The sequence below is a fragment of the Seriola lalandi genome, unplaced genomic scaffold (assembly GCF_002814215.2).
Source record: "Seriola lalandi dorsalis isolate HSWRI2012SDOR001 ecotype SW California unplaced genomic scaffold, Sedor1 jcf7180002054855, whole genome shotgun sequence".
NCBI lineage: Eukaryota > Metazoa > Chordata > Actinopteri > Carangiformes > Carangidae > Seriola > Seriola lalandi.
In genome coordinates, this window is record NW_019525408.1 from 1,067,302 (window position 1) to 1,084,592 (window position 17,291).

The following is a 17,291-nucleotide window of genomic DNA, read 5'->3' on the forward strand; positions in this document are numbered from 1 at the left end:
CAGAGGTCAGTGCCACTCAGAATTTAACTGGATTATGTCATGCAATAAATGCAAAATAAAGCTACTGTTAATGTCATTATCATCATCATTATTATTGTCATTATTATTATTATTATTTTTATTATTATTATTATAATTATTACAGCTCTTGTCAAAACACAGGTTACAAAGTAAAAGCAATAAGGCAGAAAATATGAAATTAAGAATCACCAAAAGTGCAATATTACTTGTGCTGTCATTTATTCCTAGAATTAACAATTATGTGTACGTACAAGAGTTCAATGATAAAAACAGGCTCTATACCCTGCCTATTTAGTTCTTTATAAGTAATAGCAATATCTTCTAAAATCAATTCTAAAATCCAATGGGAGCCACTGCAAAGATGCTGGAATGTGAGAAATATGACCAAAAGTAAATTTTCATGTTTTTAGGATCGTTAGTTTTTTGCAGTCTAAAGATGATAAGAAAGTAGTAGTATTTGGAAGTAGTCTCAGTTGGTGTAGACAGGATTGTTATACCTGACTTTTTAAATTAAAGTTACAATCAAAATCTATATTCATACTGAACCCGTTTTTATATCAGCTGGACAATTCTGAAGGAAGGCATGCTTAGGTGAATCACAGGGGTAATAGTGTGTATGACAAAGAAGCAAAGAACAAAAATAAAGGAACAATGAAAAGACAGTGTGGTTAGGAATATGGTAACAAAGGGCAGCAACGCAAAAGGATCCTAAACTGAACCTTGAGGAACTCCAGTTTGCTGTTTCCAGGACCTGCTAAACAGGCTGAAATAAGAAATAGAATGGCTGATTCTACTCAACTCTCTACTTTGGCACAAATGAACTGTAGGCCACCACCAATTCACTTTCTCTGCATGAATGACCAGTCACCTTCAAGGACCCATCAAATACAGCGTAGACTGCTCAGGGCTTAACTCAATTAAATAGAGTAGTTTATCTAGAGCCTCAGAAACTTACCTGTACTCTTACGCTAAGACCAGCCCCCGACTTACTGTGTCAAGTTAGTGGTACATTAATTAAACACAATACTCAACATGTAAGCATAGCCTTAAGTAGATTAATGAAAGTCAGATCATTTTTACTCCTTGTTAAAAGTGCATATGAGATATGTTATAAATGTTATGTGTTACTCTGGCATTATCAGAGGTATCTAGAGACAGTATTTTAGTCACAGTCAAACCTGCAGTGAGACTCCCTGGACTGATTTTGGGATGTTTGTTGAAGACAGAGGCCCAGCACACAGAACAGGCAGATTAAAATCAGTTAAATTGTACCCATCAATGAAAGTAATAGGGTCAGTCCTACAGAAGACAAGCTTGCACTCTTAGGCAATAAAACTGTTATATATACCTTCATTTGTCCTGTAATTAAATTGATTGGCTGTTTCTATAAAGTCAGAAATGGCTATAATATACGCAAACACTCAATATTTGAAAAAAAACTTTATACACAACATGCTAACATGTAAAATAGTTTATTTTTGTAAATGTTTCTAAATTCAATTCCACAAACTCCATACTCTGTACACTTCAAAAGGCATTTTCAAAAAAAAAAAAAAAGAAAGAAAGAAAAAAATCTGACTACTTTACACGACCAAGAAAATGTAGCACAAACACACTGGCAGGATGATGTAATATCATACAAGAGAAGAAAAATATCAAGAAACAATTTTGTTACAACCATTCATTGAGAAAATATATACAATTGAGTCTTCGGAAAGTTAAAAAAATACATGCCATATACATTACAAGTTCTAAGACTGTCTCCAAAATTTTACAGTCAACTTGAAATTGTGCACGCAAAAACTCTTCCGTTTCTAAGCATGTGACTTGTGAAGTGTCAGTATAAGAAACATTTCTGATTAAGGAGAATGCCATTTCTGTCCAAAAAGGTACAACACCCTATGGTTCCAAATAAGAGTCCCCCATTCTTTCTGTCACATACTGGTTCGTCTAATTCACATCATCATTAGACGTTTGCACCTTGTTTTAAAAGTAAAGTAAAAACAGAAACAGATAAATACATGTTGGTGTTCCTATTTGTGTTAAAAAGTTAAAAAGTTGTTTTTTGGGTTTCAAAACCTAATTCACAGTTCTTTAAAATGAAACCTGATTAACAGCAAACAGATCACAACGATCTCTTACTATTTGAAGAGTCTTTTTTTTTTTTCTTTGTTTCTGTAACTGATAACTCGTTACGTTAGTCAACAAAAATATTTCTTTTTTGAGTGGTCAAAGTATGTGTAAGTCACAAAACAATACGCTACAATACCTTACTTTTAATACAACAAAAATACTTTGTGAATTATTGTGGTTATATTACAAATTCTGTACAGAATAATCATAATATATACTCTCAAACTGAAATAACGTCCATCTTAAATAAATTTCAATGACAAACAGAACAGAAACAATTCAAAAACACCCAAACATCAAGAAGGTTAAGGTAGTATTTGGTCGGTTATTCCTATAGTTTTCTTTATGTACATTTATACAAAAGTAACAGCATGTCTTCTTCAATCTTCAAAAACAATAGCAATCTAGCCTTCTTCAACTCAGTCTCATCATTTTGAGAATAAAATTCATTCACTCTAATAAATACAAAACCTCTCGAATTCCACACAAATCACATGACAGAGACCTATGATAAAACTGACTCATGGAATCAAGTATTTTAAAAGTTTGTGTGTGTGTGTGTGTGTGTGTGTGTGTGTGTGTGTGTTTTCTTTTTTTTTGTTTATTTTCTTTTTTTTTAGTGCAAGTTAATATTCCCTTCGCAGTATTCATTGCTGTACATTCCTCATTCAGTGATGTCTACATTTAGTCATACGGTATACATTAACAGTATGAAACAAAAGGGCCTGCCCTTAGTAAGCAATAAGGCCGCACCCTGCACAGTGCTTTCTCATTCGCTGGTGGATTCCTCACCCCATGTACACCAAACAAACACACAGATACATACAGACAGACAGGGGCATCTCATACAACAGAGCCCCTCACATATGGCACAAGTCACATCCTGCTACTGTGTTACATTTTCCCTTCCTCCACCCATGATTTTCCCAAGATCTTAATGAACCAATGCGTAAATTCATTCATCTCCTCCAAGGGTTCAGGCCTTCTGCTCATTCATGAAATCACTTTAGTGTGAAGCCTGCAGAGATCACAGTATCCACACACTATAGCAAGGAATGCATTTAGGTTTGTTGTTTTTCCTTAGTTAATCCACTTCCTGCATTCAGGAGCTCCGCAGTGGCAGGCGATCTTGTGCTGACCCTCCACGGTGTCAAACTGGTAGTCGAAACACAGCTGGAGAACACGGACAGAAACGTCAGTTCTCTGCATCACATTTGCACATTTCAAACCAACACAGTCAAATTAAAGAAAAGGACACTCACCTCCTCTCCTTTTTCAATTCTGCGAATGCAGCTGATGATGATTTTGTAACCCCTTTCAAATGTCACCACCTCAGCAACACAGTTCGGGGCACAAGAGTGGTTGATATATCTGTATAAGAAAAATGAAAAGAGATTTATTTTTTACAATTAAAATTATTGCAAATAGCGAAAAAAGTTATATTCTGAACTTACAAAAGTGTTTTAATAGACCTCAATTCCAAAAAATGTATATCATTATATTTCTTCTACTTCCAGTAGTCTTTCTATACTGCATCTTTAAATTCCAATAAAAACAGCTTCAAATTCACTGTCGCCTTTATAGAAATTCAAGTATGGCATAGGCCAAGGTTTTAAAGTGACTTGCAAAACGCTTTCAATTTGAGCCTCCAGGAACAGCGCTGGACTGTGAGGCAATACTGGCATAATAGAATGAATGGGGTGCCATCTTTGAACATGCGATCCATTTCTTTTACTGTGTAAGCACACCATTGTGCCACAGCCACAGTTGGAGCTGCAGGACCATGCAAGACTTAATCCTGCACACAGCCATTATAAAAGTAATATCACAATTTGAACAATTAGGTCCAGTATATATCATTTCTAAAATCCACCAAGATTAATGAATTAGTTTATTGGTTAATTAGTTTAAGGTTAGATTTATTTAAGACACTAATCAAGGAGGTCCACAGTGGCAAACAATGTGCGCTTCACACCCAGGGAAAAAGTGAGGTAACAGAAACTGGGTGAGCATACAAACCACAATACAAAAAAACAAAAACAACAAAAAAATGCACATGAAATCTTACTGTACCTTGCAAGCCCTCCAGTTCGAGTGGCATCAACAACATGTTCGCTGTCGATGCGGAACATGAACACTGCTCGGTTCTGTAAGGAAGAGAGAATTTATTTGCTGGTAAAAGCAACTTTAGACTAAAAGGAATTTCAGCTCAGAAAGTATTTAACACAAATGTATACCTGAGATCTATAGATCTTTTCCTTGCTGTTGGCAACCTCATTCCGTAGGATGGTTCCATTGTACTCGATCACCATAGTTTGTTTTTCAATGTCTCTAGCAGCAAACAGCCCCAAGCCCTGTGAATACGTTATATATGAAGCTATCCATTTTGTCCATGGGAATCCAGGAGTATTAGTCTCATTCCATCAGAAAAAAAATTAAACTGAATATTCATTTTTAGACTCACCTGGATGTGGGAGCGGGCAAGATAGACATTGGCTCTCCACTCACTCTTCATCCAGCGGTACTGAGAGGACCTGGGGTGCACTACCGGAGGCTTGCTATGGGGAGCGCCACCTTCTCCTTGGGCCACATTCTGGTTCGACCTGGCATTGCTGCTGGATACAGCCTGTGGTTGTGGCCTTTATTTTGAAAGGGGGAAAGTCATGAAAACAATGTAGAAAAACAATAATTCAATAATATTTTTGGAAAATTGTGAATTAGACAAATGATGTGAGACAGCCTACAACCACAAACTAATGTCAACTTCCCCCAAAGGTACCTTATCACCAGTGAAGTATAGGGGGAGTTTGTCCTTGGTTGGGAGCGGGCACTGCCAGCTGGATTGAACATGAGAGGCAACTCCACAAGAGGATTGCGTCCATAACGAAACGAGTACCTGTCACAAGCCTCCACTCCAGGGAGCTGAAATAAATGAGTAAAGATGAGTTACATGCTTCAGTGTCTACAGAATATGATCTGTTTGTGTTTAAATGTCATATTCTTTACTGTGATTAAAAAAAAAAAGAAAAAAAATCAAACAAACCGATTCAGTGATTTTGGTGACTGCAGGGACTGTGAGCCCAAACAGGTCCTCTCCTTTCAGGTAAACAGGGAACAGCTTTAGAGTGCCTGAGTCAGTTCTTTTCTCAGCAACAGGACCCAGAACCTTATCCCACACTCCTGTTTAAAGTGAGACAAGCACACGTGATGGTTAAAAACTATACTCTGTAAAAGGCTGGAACACAAAACAAGCATATCTCTGTAAGGAATAAGTTGTTACAAACCTTTAGCTGAGTTGTCAGTCAGGAGCAGGTCTTGGTAGCCCTGTTCGATGACTCTGATGGTAAACTCTGGCTGTCCCTCTTTGTCTTCAACAGAACAAACGTAGCGGCAACGGCGGTTGCCATGGCGCATGCTCCAGTAAATCCGGCAAGCCTCATAGCCAACTGGAAAGATGGCTGTTGGGGAATGGAAAGCTGTCATTTGAAGAGGGGTTAGTTGGCCCATCGCATGCAACACCAGGCTGCCGACTCGAAAGGTGTAGCCTAACTCAGGCTGCTGTACTGCAGTTGCAATCTGACGCATTTCATCTCTTTGGACGTAGACACGTCGGAAGACAGCGAAGCAACGCAGCTCATGCTCCAGTGCTTGTCCTGCTGTACCCCGGGGCCTGTGGGCATGACATAGCATGGTCTTGTCCTTGAAGAAGGTGCACTGAGCTTGCAGAGCACAGGTGAAGTGGTAGACATTGGTGCAGCGTAGGCGGTGGCAGCCGCTAGTGGCTCCAGTCTGCTGGCAGTAGGCACAACGTACTGTCTGACCGCGACGCAGTGCAAGCTCCACGTTGATGAGGGCGCCAGCCTGGGTCTCATACACCTCAGTCGACCACAGAGCGCAGTTTAGGTGAACCCATACATCAAGATCGAGATTAAGCAACCTAGCAGGGCCATCAGTGATCCCATCTCCGAACTGATGGCAGAAACAGCAACGCCTCTGGTCCCGGAGTGAGGGAGGAGGGCGCAGGGAAGCCCCTAGTTTCTTGAGGAGCTCGTCAATCTTATCCTCATCTGGGAGTTGGGAGTTCCCTCTTGGCACCACTACCTGAACAGTCCACTTCCTCCAGCGGAGTCCTTTCTGTCTTTTTCCCTGATGCCACCCTTCATGGGACCTTGGCCGGGCCTTCAGCTTCACTGTCACTTTGATGGCATCAGATTTTGTTTCCATCTTTGGTGTCTCTCCTGCCATGGGGAAAGGGATAGGTGGGGTAGAGGGTGGAGACTGCTTGGGCTGAAGCTGGGCCAGGCAATGAACATCCAGCGATGACATGTTGTTACTGTACTGGTGCTGAGCTTTAGAAAGGCTCTCGGTTTGCTCTGAGGCTGGGAGGAGGGACACTGATTCCTGAAAATATGGGAAAAGAACAATGACAAACAGCAAAACACAAAAGAGACATAATAATTGCAAGTTATTCACATTCACTGTGGTGTTTGTGCATGTGTTACACTGGTACAAACCTTAGTTTCAGTGGTTGATCTAGACTGCAGTGGTGATGAGGAACAGTAGAGAAGAAAGCAGCTGTGACTGCAGAAGACCAGGTCATCTTCAGATTTCAAACGGCCTTCAGATTCCTGGTGAGAGAAATTAGTCCAAGTTTTAACAGGATGAATAAGGAATGAGATGTTAAATCAAAGCCTGACCAATGTGAACTGCGTAAGCTCCACTGACGTTGAAAGAAGTTATGAAATAAACATCAAAAACATACAATATTTAAATAACCAAAGTACTCTCAAGACTGACGTCATGGGGTATGCTATTTAACCCACTAATTGATCCGAAATGGATTCAACTCCAGCAGGCTGGATTTACATAATCAAGGATAACCAGAGCATTACTGTGGTACTGTGTGTGTATGAATATATATGGATGTGTGCAGCCCTTCAGGCTGAATGTGGGCACATCTAGTCCCATATATATTTAAAGCATCCTGTACTTTATTAGACCCTTTGGTTGTAGCGCTTTTAAGTCATGGTATAATGATAATGTCGATTCTCTATTAACTGCTATGGTCTCAAAAATCACACTTTTAGCATCCAAAGTGCTCCAGTTAAAGGGTGGTCTGACTTAATATACCTCGCTGCTGTGCTGAACAGTCCTTATCATTTGATTCATTGCCTTCATGTGAGCAGGGAGATCTTTGATAGATTTCTGTACTCCATTTCCCAGAACCACCACCTTACAGTGGCAGCACCACTGTGGTTTACATCCAGGGCTGGCAGGGGTCTTGTGGTCAGGTCCTCGAGCTACAGCTGCACCTGATGCAAAAGAGAACATGATTTTAAAATTGATATCCATTTCAAAATACATAATACATTCTGTGATTATAACCCTGCAGATGTATGATACTCGACTTTAAGTAAACAAATAAATATAAGCTTGGTAAGTAAAACACCCTATTTCAGCAGTAAAGGAAATTAAACTACACAATTGAGGCACCTGCCCCTGTCTCTTGGTGAGCTGTCAATTTCTTATTTACATGGTTCTGTGCTGACAGCACTCATTAGGCCTGTTACTACAGTTCTGACAGCAATAAGCAGGAGTGTGTATGCTACAGTCTTCTGAATGAAAATTGTTTACTCTATTTCATTAGCTGAGAGAATCACTTAAATTAATACGCTGGCCTCAGCCCCATAATGATATGCAAAACAAAACAGGCGTCTGTAAATACTGTTAAGAAAGATAATCACTCATGTAGATGTTTAAAGGGAAACAATTACATATCAAGATTGTGTTGCTGCTTTGTGCTTTTTCACAGGAAGTCATTATGTCAGGCTTAAATCAGACATGACATTTCAATTAAAGGCTGTGTTGCAGTGTTTGGGGGAATCAGAGATGCTCTTGTTTAATTTAGGTTTATTCCTTCACCTGGGCTGTTGGGATGGAAGCGGAAATGATGTGCCTGCTGCTGTTGCATCATCCCATGTGCTCCAATGGGTCTTATCATCTGTCCAGGCCGCCCGTGAAGCCCCCCATTGTCTCCTTGTCCATGGAAGAGCATGGGAGGCCGAGGCTCCATGCCATGGGGGCCCACCCTTGGACCACTGAGCATAGATAGGGGCCCCCTGTCTGGGGTGCTGCTGACCTCATAGCTACTGGGGATCTTCACACATAGTAGGTCTGAAATGGCTGCGACTACACCTGTGATGTTCTGAGGAAAAAACAAAAAGCAAACAAACCTTTATATCCTTGGCAATTTCTGTGGTGCTCCTACAAAAGTAGGACTAAGTCTATGCTGAATTCCTGTGAAAGTAAATATAAGTATTTTTACCTCAGCTGCAGCTGGTCTCAGTGTGATAGCTACAGACACCAGCCTTTGCTTGGAATCATTAGACACATGTCCAAAGGGGGGCCCAAAGAACATTGCAGATGGCTCAGTCTTAATATCTTGCAGTTTGATCTCTGACCCTAGAGAATAAAAAAAAGGAGGAAATTCATAAAATTTGCCACACTGTTAAGGTATTCTAGAGTTGTGTTTCAACTGCATACACAAACGCATACAATTAACTGTGATTAGTTTTTAATTATTGTGTAGTTGTGTATCTTTACCTTTCCCATCAGGTGCAGGAAGCATGGGGAGGACAGGAGACAGGCAGGGGGATGGTGGCTCTTCCTTCACAAGAGAAAGGTCTGGGTAGCGACTGATCTCCATGCCAACCACACTCTCAGGAGATGAGGATGGAACAAAACTGTCAGGTGTGTCCCTGTCTTTGCACGGCTCCTGTCCTCTGTTACTGTTAACATTTGGTGAGGAGAAACAAAAAAACATTAACCACTTCTGTCAAACACAATCTGCAGCCAAAATTAATCATCATAAAGGATTACTCAAAACGGTTATATGAGACGATACTGGTGCTGCAATTCATTGAAAGAATTACAGTTACTCATCTGTTACCTGAGCTCCTCCTGGTTGTTGTGTGGAGGGGTTGGGAGGGAGGCTGGTACGTCCACAGTTTTGGGTCCCTGTGCGATGGCCCTGGCAAGCAGATCTTCCTCAGTCCTAAATGGGACATGTAGTGGCTTCGGGACCAGGCCTTTGGACACTATATGAAACAGGAGCACAATGTCATTATGAAATGTACAATCACACAATGCTTGTCTGTAATGATGGAAATACATCATATCTGCTTTCTGTTTTCCTGAACCTGTTGTGTAATGTGAGATAGTGGGAAAAATGTCACAGTCACTGAAGCTTTTGTTGGAATTTGTTCTTTACGATTCTTCAGAAATTTGACATTAAGGTGCACTGTCATGTATTCTTACCCATGGCAGCAGCTTTGCTGGCCAGCTCTTCTGTTGTGGCAAATCCATTGATCATTTTCTGTCGGTTCACAGGTGGTGGGGTGGGAGGGAGAGATGCCGGCGGTGTTGGTGGATTACTCAGGTTACTCTGCTGTGGGAATCAAGATCAATGCAATGTCAGCACACCATGCTGCACACACATCACTCTGTTTACCCAGTTTAAACATAGTAAGGTAAGTGGGTAGGCACCTTGTAGGCCAGCTGGGAGTAATAGTCAGACACTCCATCTAGTGAGGCGCTGCCAAAAGTACCAGATAAGAGGTTCTCTCCATTGAGCTGGCCGCTGCCATAGGGAGCGAAATGGGCAAAGTTGACCCCAATCAGGGGCTCCATGAGGGGCAGCAGGGAGAGCTGCTGTGTCGAGAGAGAAAAACAACAAGGGGGAAGGGATAGGAATAATATCAGAACATGTCTGTACGGGCAATGGATGTTCTAGCACAGACCACCGCAGGGAAACACTAAGCAAGATGACACCACAGAGAATGTATATATAGAAAATAATAAAAAACAAAAGACATAACATGGCTGGACAATCTTGGATAGAATAATAATAATTTGTTGCATATTTTTTGTTCATCTGCAGAATGTGTTAACATTGCCATGTTTAAATGACCCCACTCTGCTTACTGCAGATCTTAGGCAGGCTAATTCTGTATCTTCTTTTAAATCTCTTCTTAAGACTCACTTTTATTGCATGGCCTTTTATTGACTGTTGTTTTTATTGTATATTTTAGTTTGGATTTTATTATTTGCTTTTCTGTTTTTATTGTAAAGCACATTGTAACTTTGTTTTGAATGGTGCTATATAAATAAAGTTATTATCATTATTACTTGTTTATTATTTAATAAACTAAGCAGGTTCTTAATCATTTTACAGTATTGTAAGTGGCTTCAGTTTGTTCTTTTAAGATCAAATAAAACTTTTATCATTTCAAAAAGATAATTCTTTAATCAATATAAACAGTGGTTGTGGATTTTGTATGAACGTTATTTCATCATTACATAGTTATTTTAGATCCTGTAAAATGTAAAGAAAAGGAAACTAAACAAGCTAATGCTCAAGCCAGTTATCTACTTCTTTTCAGACTTCAGAACCAGTCAGGTGAATGTGTGCAGCATCAAACAGTTAACTTTTCAGTAGTTAAAGAAGAGTTAACAGTCTTAGTTGTAGTTTCCCCTTGAGCAGAATCCATCTTATACTTCTGAGAAACTAACAATACATTCTCATTTAGTGTTTGCTAAACTGTATTAAATGTGATGATGAGATGATATCATACTGCACATTTGATAAAGTTTAAGTAAATAAACCTCAATCAATGAGGGACTTGCAATATAACCATGAATCCCCTTCCACTCTCCTGAATAATAACAGTTCCTAATACCTTGGTGTGCAAGTGTCATCCAACCTAATTACAGTAATGTGCTTGTGATATGTGAAATTACTGCCTGTGTGCTTGTTAGAAACAATTCTCTATTCGGGCTGTAATTAACACTGTAAAATTTGGAATAAAGCATTGTGTGAGGAGCAGGTGATAAGGTGGTAAAATCAATCTTACCTGTTTGATTTGGGCCATTACAGTGTCAGGGCCAGAGTGCATCAGTTGCCTCTCATCTCCTTCCTTCTTCCTTTTCTTGTAGCGAGAAGCAGGTTTCTCTCCTCCTTTTGGTGCTCTCTTGTTCCTCCCTTTCTTCTTCTCCTGTTCAGGAAGCAGAGGTCCAGGGAAGTCAGGGGTGCCATCCGAATATGCCTGGAGACGAGAAAAATGTGTTATGCATTAAAAGGCATGAACAAACTTCAAATTACTTGAGAAGCATTGTGGCTTCAAGTTAGCTGATTTCAAACACGGAGCTATGACTCATTCATAAACTGACAGCTATGACTCATACCAATTTAACTATAATGTGCCTCCCATCTGAATCACTTAGCTAGTCTATGACTCACTATGTTGATCATCTCTTCAGCGCTCTATAACTGTATGACTAACACAAAGACTGACCCCATTGCTGTCCATGGAGCTTTGCCTCAGCAGGGTTTTGCAATCTGCAGGTTCCTCCTCCTCTGAGCGCAGGCTCTCCTCTGACCTCTGCTGGGGCAATCCAGGTGGAGGTGTACACTTGTTCTTCAGAAGGTGCTTCAGTAGTTCATTGCCAGCCTCACCCTTGTTTGGACTTTGCCCTGCAGGGAAGGGAGACGTGCCCCCTTTACTGCCCTCCTCCTTCACAGAGCTCATTTCTGAGCCGATGGGGCCTTCTCTTGGCCCATGACACTCACTGGCATCGGTCTGCTCCAGCTTTATGTTGTTGAGGATCCTGTCATGCTCCTGAGCCTGTGTCCTTGCTGTGTCTGATGACATACCAGGTTGTCCAGACTGTCCTCCAGAAAGCTGCCTTTCCAGCTCTGAATGACTGGGGGTTGAAGATCCCAGTAACGGGGACCTTGACAAATCCTGGTCTCCGAAGAGATGGGTGTTTCTGGTTGGAGTTGAGGATGTGTCTGAGACGCATGGTGTGAGAGGGGCTGTTAGGTCAGAGTGTGGAGTTGAAGGTGTCTTGACTGAATCTGCGTCATCATCTTTCTTCTTTTTGCGGCTCCTCTTCTTTTTCCCTTTCTCATCTGGGATGATGTTGGAGTAAAGTTGGATAAGAGACTGACCGGAGCCTGGAAAGTTAGATGGCAGAGGTGTAGCTGAGTCAAATGGTGGACCCTCACCTGGCATCTGAAGCATCATTCCTGGACCACTGAACTGACGAGGCCTTGGCTGACCCTGGGGGAAGTTAGGTGCTTGTAGGGCAAGATTATCAGGCCCTAAACCAGGCCCCATATCTGGGGGCATCATCCCATTACCCATCAAAGATCTCCTTTCACCTTGCATAAATGTTCCAGGTGGTGAGCCCATTCCAGGCGGCATGCCCTGTTGCTGGGGAAACACTGGACCAAGAGGCTGTTGCTGTAGAGGGGGCCTCTGAGGCTGCATGAAGTCTTGTGGCAGCTCTGCATTAAAAAATGGCATCTGAGCGAGGGGCGCCATGTTCCCTTCTGGCCCCATCATCCCTTGCTGCTCCATTTCCATACGGTGTTTCAGGGCTCTCTGTCGTTCAACCTCCTGCATGAGCTGTACCCGCTGTCTCTCCTGCTGCTCCCTAAGCCTCTCTCTCCTCTCCCTCTCCTGGAATCCTTCACTGAATGGATTGTTGTCATCAAACTTCACACCACCTGCCTGCATGGGTTTTACACCACCTGGTGGAGCTGGTGGTGCTTGGGGCTCCACAGGCATTTGTGAGTGCTGAGGTATATTACCCATTGGCATTTGATGGGGCTGGCCTGGATTTCCCACAGGTACCTGGGGGGGCATTATTGGTGGCATTCCTGGTCCACCCATGGGCATGGGAGCACCCGGATGCCAGCCAGGTGGTGGGTTGGGCATACGTGGCGGAGCATTTGTCTGGCCAGGATGAAGTGGCATCTGCATCATCGGGTTCATAGGAGGCTGAACCATTGGTGGTCCACTGGGGACCATGCCAGCAGGGCCTGGCATAGGGTGTATCCCGGGCATTATGGGTGTCATATTGTTTTGCTGGTGTTTCACTCTGTACTCCTCTATAAGTTCAGCATGCTCCTTCTGCTGCTTGCGGATCTATAACAAAACAAAATTCACAAGAAAAATGTGATTGAGGATCTCTATGAAATTTACAATGAAATTATGTATTGCTTGCAAGCTATTTTATCACATTTACAAGACAAACTTATGAGGACAGGTTTACCCATGGGAGGAAGTGAATGATTTTGCTTTCAAATTGCAGCTCGGAAAAAAATAACTTTAGAGCCAGAGTTGGGAAGAACAATCAGCCAAAATTCTTTTTTTTTTTCAGCACTACTCTTAGGGAGTCAAAGCAGGTTGAGAGGCGCAATGCAGATTGTGTACTTGGAATTCTTCTATTTGTTTATATGTATTATTATATCACTTTTCAAGTCTGCCTGGGTAGAAAACAGCTGGATGTCTTCAGTTCTTTGGTACACATTTAATTTATTTTTATCTGGAGAAGAGGTGTTGTCTTTGACTGTATCTTACCTTTATGGCGAACTGAAAAAAGTAATTAATTAGTCTGATTGGTAAAATATATAATGTACCTATAGGGTATGCATAGGAAGTTATACTATTCTCAATTAACCTTGCACTAATGTGAGTGTTGTTGCTATGCAACTTGCTGTGAGAAAATCATATTATCTCATGTGACTGAGATGAAAAACTTTTAATAATACCGATTAAATTGTTTAATAACAGAAAACAATTAGTTTAATTAAAAATAAGGTGTTTTGTTTTCATGTTTTTCCTGATACACCTTATTTTAGCATAACACACTGCCCATAACCATAGGTTCCATTTTGCCTGCTGTTTGCTGCCATATAAGGGAAAATAATTCTGGAGGAGGGCTGTATTTGACCCACAGTTTGTTATTTATGTCTACTTTAAACTCTGCTCATAGAAACAGTTAAAAAAGGACAATGCTTAGGACGGTCATTGTGTGAAGTAGGGCTGAGACAGAATTCAGCAGTGAAGCTTGACAGGCCCAGCATTTACCTGCTCCAGTTGTTTCTGCACCACTCCCTGCTGCTCTGTGACATGTTTGAGCTGCTCAGCGTCCTCCTCAGGGAACTCTCTCCCTGCCTTCTTAGCTGTTCTCTGCTTGGCAGACAGGGCTTTCTTAGACTTCCTGTGAGCTCCGATCTTCTCTTCCAGAAACTTCTGCTGCATTTGAAGTAGTTGCTGAGTCTCCTGGAGCCATTCCTCGTACTGAGCCCTCTGAGCATTGTCTGAAAGAAGAAAAAGGCTCTTTTGTTAACAATCTTGAGAGCATAAAAAACAAACATCTTAACTTTTCTACTCCTGACAAACCTTCAAACCAAAAAGTTGAAAATGCATATAAATTTTTCCAGAACTTACTGACAAATCCTGGTCCAAAGTTTGGGGGATTCAGTCTTGTTACTTGTGTCAATTTACCATCCTGAAAGCAAGGTTGACAAGTATGTTGTTATATATTTGATATTTTACGTTATATAGCATTATAACCCTATCTAAAAAAATAATAGTTTCATTACCTGTCCAAGAACTTGTGGAGGAAGCGGTGTACTTTCAGGACAAGGTGGTACAGGACCAGGAGGAAATCTGTAATACAGCAAAACCACAGCCATGCATCATTTCATGATTCAAACAATTACAGTAGACACTCAATTCAATTCTTCAAATAGTTGCACAATATCCATGTGGTTATTATGCTGGTATTGTCATTAAAACCCTTTACTCCCACTAAGAGTAATGCATTTTCTTTTCATCAAATTCATATGGAACCAAAGTGAACTTTTTACCTGTTCATGACCATCGGGGCCATTCCCATGTTGTTCTGAACCATAACCTTGTTGATGCCTTTCAGGGCAACCATTTTGGCTTTCATGATGGGGTCAGTGATGGCATCAAAATCTGTAAATAACAAACAACGCACCGTCAGAAATAATCACTTTGCAAAAAAGAGCGATAATCCCAAACATTAACTTATACTGACATCTAGAAGTTCTGGTTTAAATAATTTACCAATGTTGGGGAAAAAGGAGTCGCTGGAACGTTGTCGTATCATGGCTTGCATCTGCCTCTGCTGCTGTTGCTCCTGCCTCTCCTGGTCTAGGAGGTCCTGCAATAGGAGTGGCTGCTCCTCAAGCAGAAGAGGACGATGTTGGTTGTGCTGACCCATCGCCTGGTTCAATGCTGTCTGCTGGGCCTGAGTCAGACCGCTCTGGTCCACTCCAGGGGTTAGCCCCACCTGGTGGTCGGCTCCAAAGCCAGTCAGAGAGGCTTCTCCTGCAGTGGTGGCGTCAGATATTGTTTGACTCATTGTAAGTCCGGAGGTATGCTGAGTGTCAGTGACTTGGTTCTGCTGGGGCATGAGGTTACCTCCTTGAGTGACAGATTCAACAATTGGATTTAATGACTGCTCCTCAGGCTGCTGCTTAATGAGTAAACTAGAAAGGACTGGGGTGGAGTCAGAGAGAACTCCCTGCTGGTTTGAGGTTAAGGTGTTTCCAGCAGCTTGCTGGTCTATCACCTCAGGAGGTTTCTGACAGTCTTTGACCTCTGTTTTAATTTCTTTCCCAGGTGCTAAAGAAGCAGAGTCCTGATTCCCAGGGGCTTCCATCTTGACCTCAGCTGAAGACTGCTCACCTGAGGCCTCCGACTTCGCCAGTGCAGATGCTGAACTGGACGAAGCCTCACTTTCAGTACTTGAGTTTTTGTTGATGTCTGTGGTGTCAGTGTTATCATCCATGGGATCACTGAGATCCAATTCCTCATTAAACATGTCTTTCTTGATGTCATCTAGGTCAGGGTCGGTATAAGCAATGATATCAAATTTCCCAGATGTTAGGAAGTCATCAAGGTGTAGGTCATTTGTCTCCAGGTCTAGGTCTTTACCATCTTCAGGATCCAAATTTAGGTTTTCCAGGTCAGCATCCACCAGGTCTTTCACCTCCACATCCTCCAGATCTTTGACTGCGGATTCTTCTGCATCTAGTTTCTCCTCCACAGCTTCAGTGCTGGCCACTGAGACAGTTTCGGTCTGCCCAGCAGGGGGTGCAGTCAGGATCATTGATGCTGCCATGTTCTGGCTCTCATTTGAAGCAGGCTGACTCATGGATCTCATCAAAGGAGACTGTTTGAGTGTGTTGTTTCCTGACATTTGGGCTTGCTGATGAAGATTGTCCATGCTGGCAGATAGCTGTACATGGCCAGTCTGGCTTGCCATAGGGTCCATCATCCTAGGCCCCTGATTTAAGGGGAACCTGGAATCGGGTGCTCCTGGAAAGCCTGCTGGTCTTTGAACCTGCAAGTTGGGATCAATGTTGCTTCCTTGCATGGCACCTGGTGGAAATGGCATACGTGGCCTGTTTTCTGCTGCTCTGTGCCGCAGCTCAATGAAAGGCTGGCCCATTATGTTGTGCTGTTGCACTGGCATTCCACGTGGTGGAAAGTGTTGGGGCAGCCCCATAGGGTTGCCTCCCATATTCTTTGCCATTTCTGCAGACATGGAGCGCCTCATTTGAGGAGGTATATCCTGCATCGGGTGTTGCCCCCGGGGAAAGAACTCTTGGGGCCCATGTGGGCCTAGAACGCCAGGTGGAAATGCAAACCTAAAATAGGATAAAAAAGAATATATTAAAAAAGAGGAGGGGCATTGCTAGATTTGTGCAGCGATGAGCTATCAATTACAACATATTCAAAGCTCGAAGTGAAATAAAAACAATAACACTGTATCACCAACCTTGGTCCCTGATGTCTCAAATTAGGATCTCCAGGATGTGGGCCCCGGTGGATTTGTCCCTCATTAGGAAAAGAGACACGCTGATCCCCTGGAAAAGGTCCAGGAAACCTCATTGGCCCTCTCATGGGTCCTTGTCCAGGATAAGGTGGGGGAGGTCGGTTGAACATTTCCCCCTGTTGCCCAGGGCCCTCCTGGGGCCAGGGTCGTGGTGTTCCTGGGGCTATGTTACCAGCAGGCTCTTGAGGGCCCCTCTCCTGTCGAATCGCACTCCTTTGTTGCTGCTGCTTTAGGATTAGTTCTCTAATTCGTTGTCGCTATAAAACAACAAGCGTACAGAAATTTAAGCCTTTTTAAACACAAGGTCAATGAGCCATTTCTAGCTCACAATAATGCTTGTCAGTTCATTCAACAGTTAATGTGTAGCAATGCAAGTCAAATGTCCCTTTTTTAAATTGATTGCTTATGCATACTTT

The 17,291-nt window shown here is 42.1% G+C and overlaps 1 protein-coding gene across 1 annotated transcript in view; it reads right to left on the reverse strand.

Annotated features, from left to right (window-relative positions):
• Nucleotides 1–1,477: 1,477 nt before the first annotated feature.
• kmt2cb (lysine (K)-specific methyltransferase 2Cb) overlaps nucleotides 1,478–17,291 on the reverse strand; it is a 60,687-nt gene continuing 44,873 nt past the window's right edge. The window contains exons 38-61 of the mRNA XM_087179574.1: nucleotides 16,819–17,132; nucleotides 15,099–16,687; nucleotides 14,876–14,987; nucleotides 14,609–14,675; nucleotides 14,454–14,514; nucleotides 14,091–14,323; nucleotides 11,508–13,145; nucleotides 11,067–11,258; nucleotides 9,700–9,864; nucleotides 9,472–9,601; nucleotides 9,104–9,251; nucleotides 8,758–8,942; nucleotides 8,480–8,616; nucleotides 8,077–8,359; nucleotides 7,285–7,466; nucleotides 6,669–6,782; nucleotides 5,439–6,555; nucleotides 5,198–5,334; nucleotides 4,934–5,076; nucleotides 4,619–4,793; nucleotides 4,392–4,508; nucleotides 4,228–4,301; nucleotides 3,417–3,525; nucleotides 1,478–3,327 (exon numbers count right to left, since the gene is read on the reverse strand). Of these exons, the coding sequence (XP_087035700.1) occupies nucleotides 3,235–3,327; nucleotides 3,417–3,525; nucleotides 4,228–4,301; nucleotides 4,392–4,508; nucleotides 4,619–4,793; nucleotides 4,934–5,076; nucleotides 5,198–5,334; nucleotides 5,439–6,555; nucleotides 6,669–6,782; nucleotides 7,285–7,466; nucleotides 8,077–8,359; nucleotides 8,480–8,616; nucleotides 8,758–8,942; nucleotides 9,104–9,251; nucleotides 9,472–9,601; nucleotides 9,700–9,864; nucleotides 11,067–11,258; nucleotides 11,508–13,145; nucleotides 14,091–14,323; nucleotides 14,454–14,514; nucleotides 14,609–14,675; nucleotides 14,876–14,987; nucleotides 15,099–16,687; nucleotides 16,819–17,132 (7,515 nt within the window). The 3' untranslated portion in view covers nucleotides 1,478–3,234. The remainder of the gene's footprint in view (nucleotides 3,328–3,416; nucleotides 3,526–4,227; nucleotides 4,302–4,391; nucleotides 4,509–4,618; nucleotides 4,794–4,933; nucleotides 5,077–5,197; nucleotides 5,335–5,438; nucleotides 6,556–6,668; nucleotides 6,783–7,284; nucleotides 7,467–8,076; nucleotides 8,360–8,479; nucleotides 8,617–8,757; nucleotides 8,943–9,103; nucleotides 9,252–9,471; nucleotides 9,602–9,699; nucleotides 9,865–11,066; nucleotides 11,259–11,507; nucleotides 13,146–14,090; nucleotides 14,324–14,453; nucleotides 14,515–14,608; nucleotides 14,676–14,875; nucleotides 14,988–15,098; nucleotides 16,688–16,818; nucleotides 17,133–17,291) is intronic.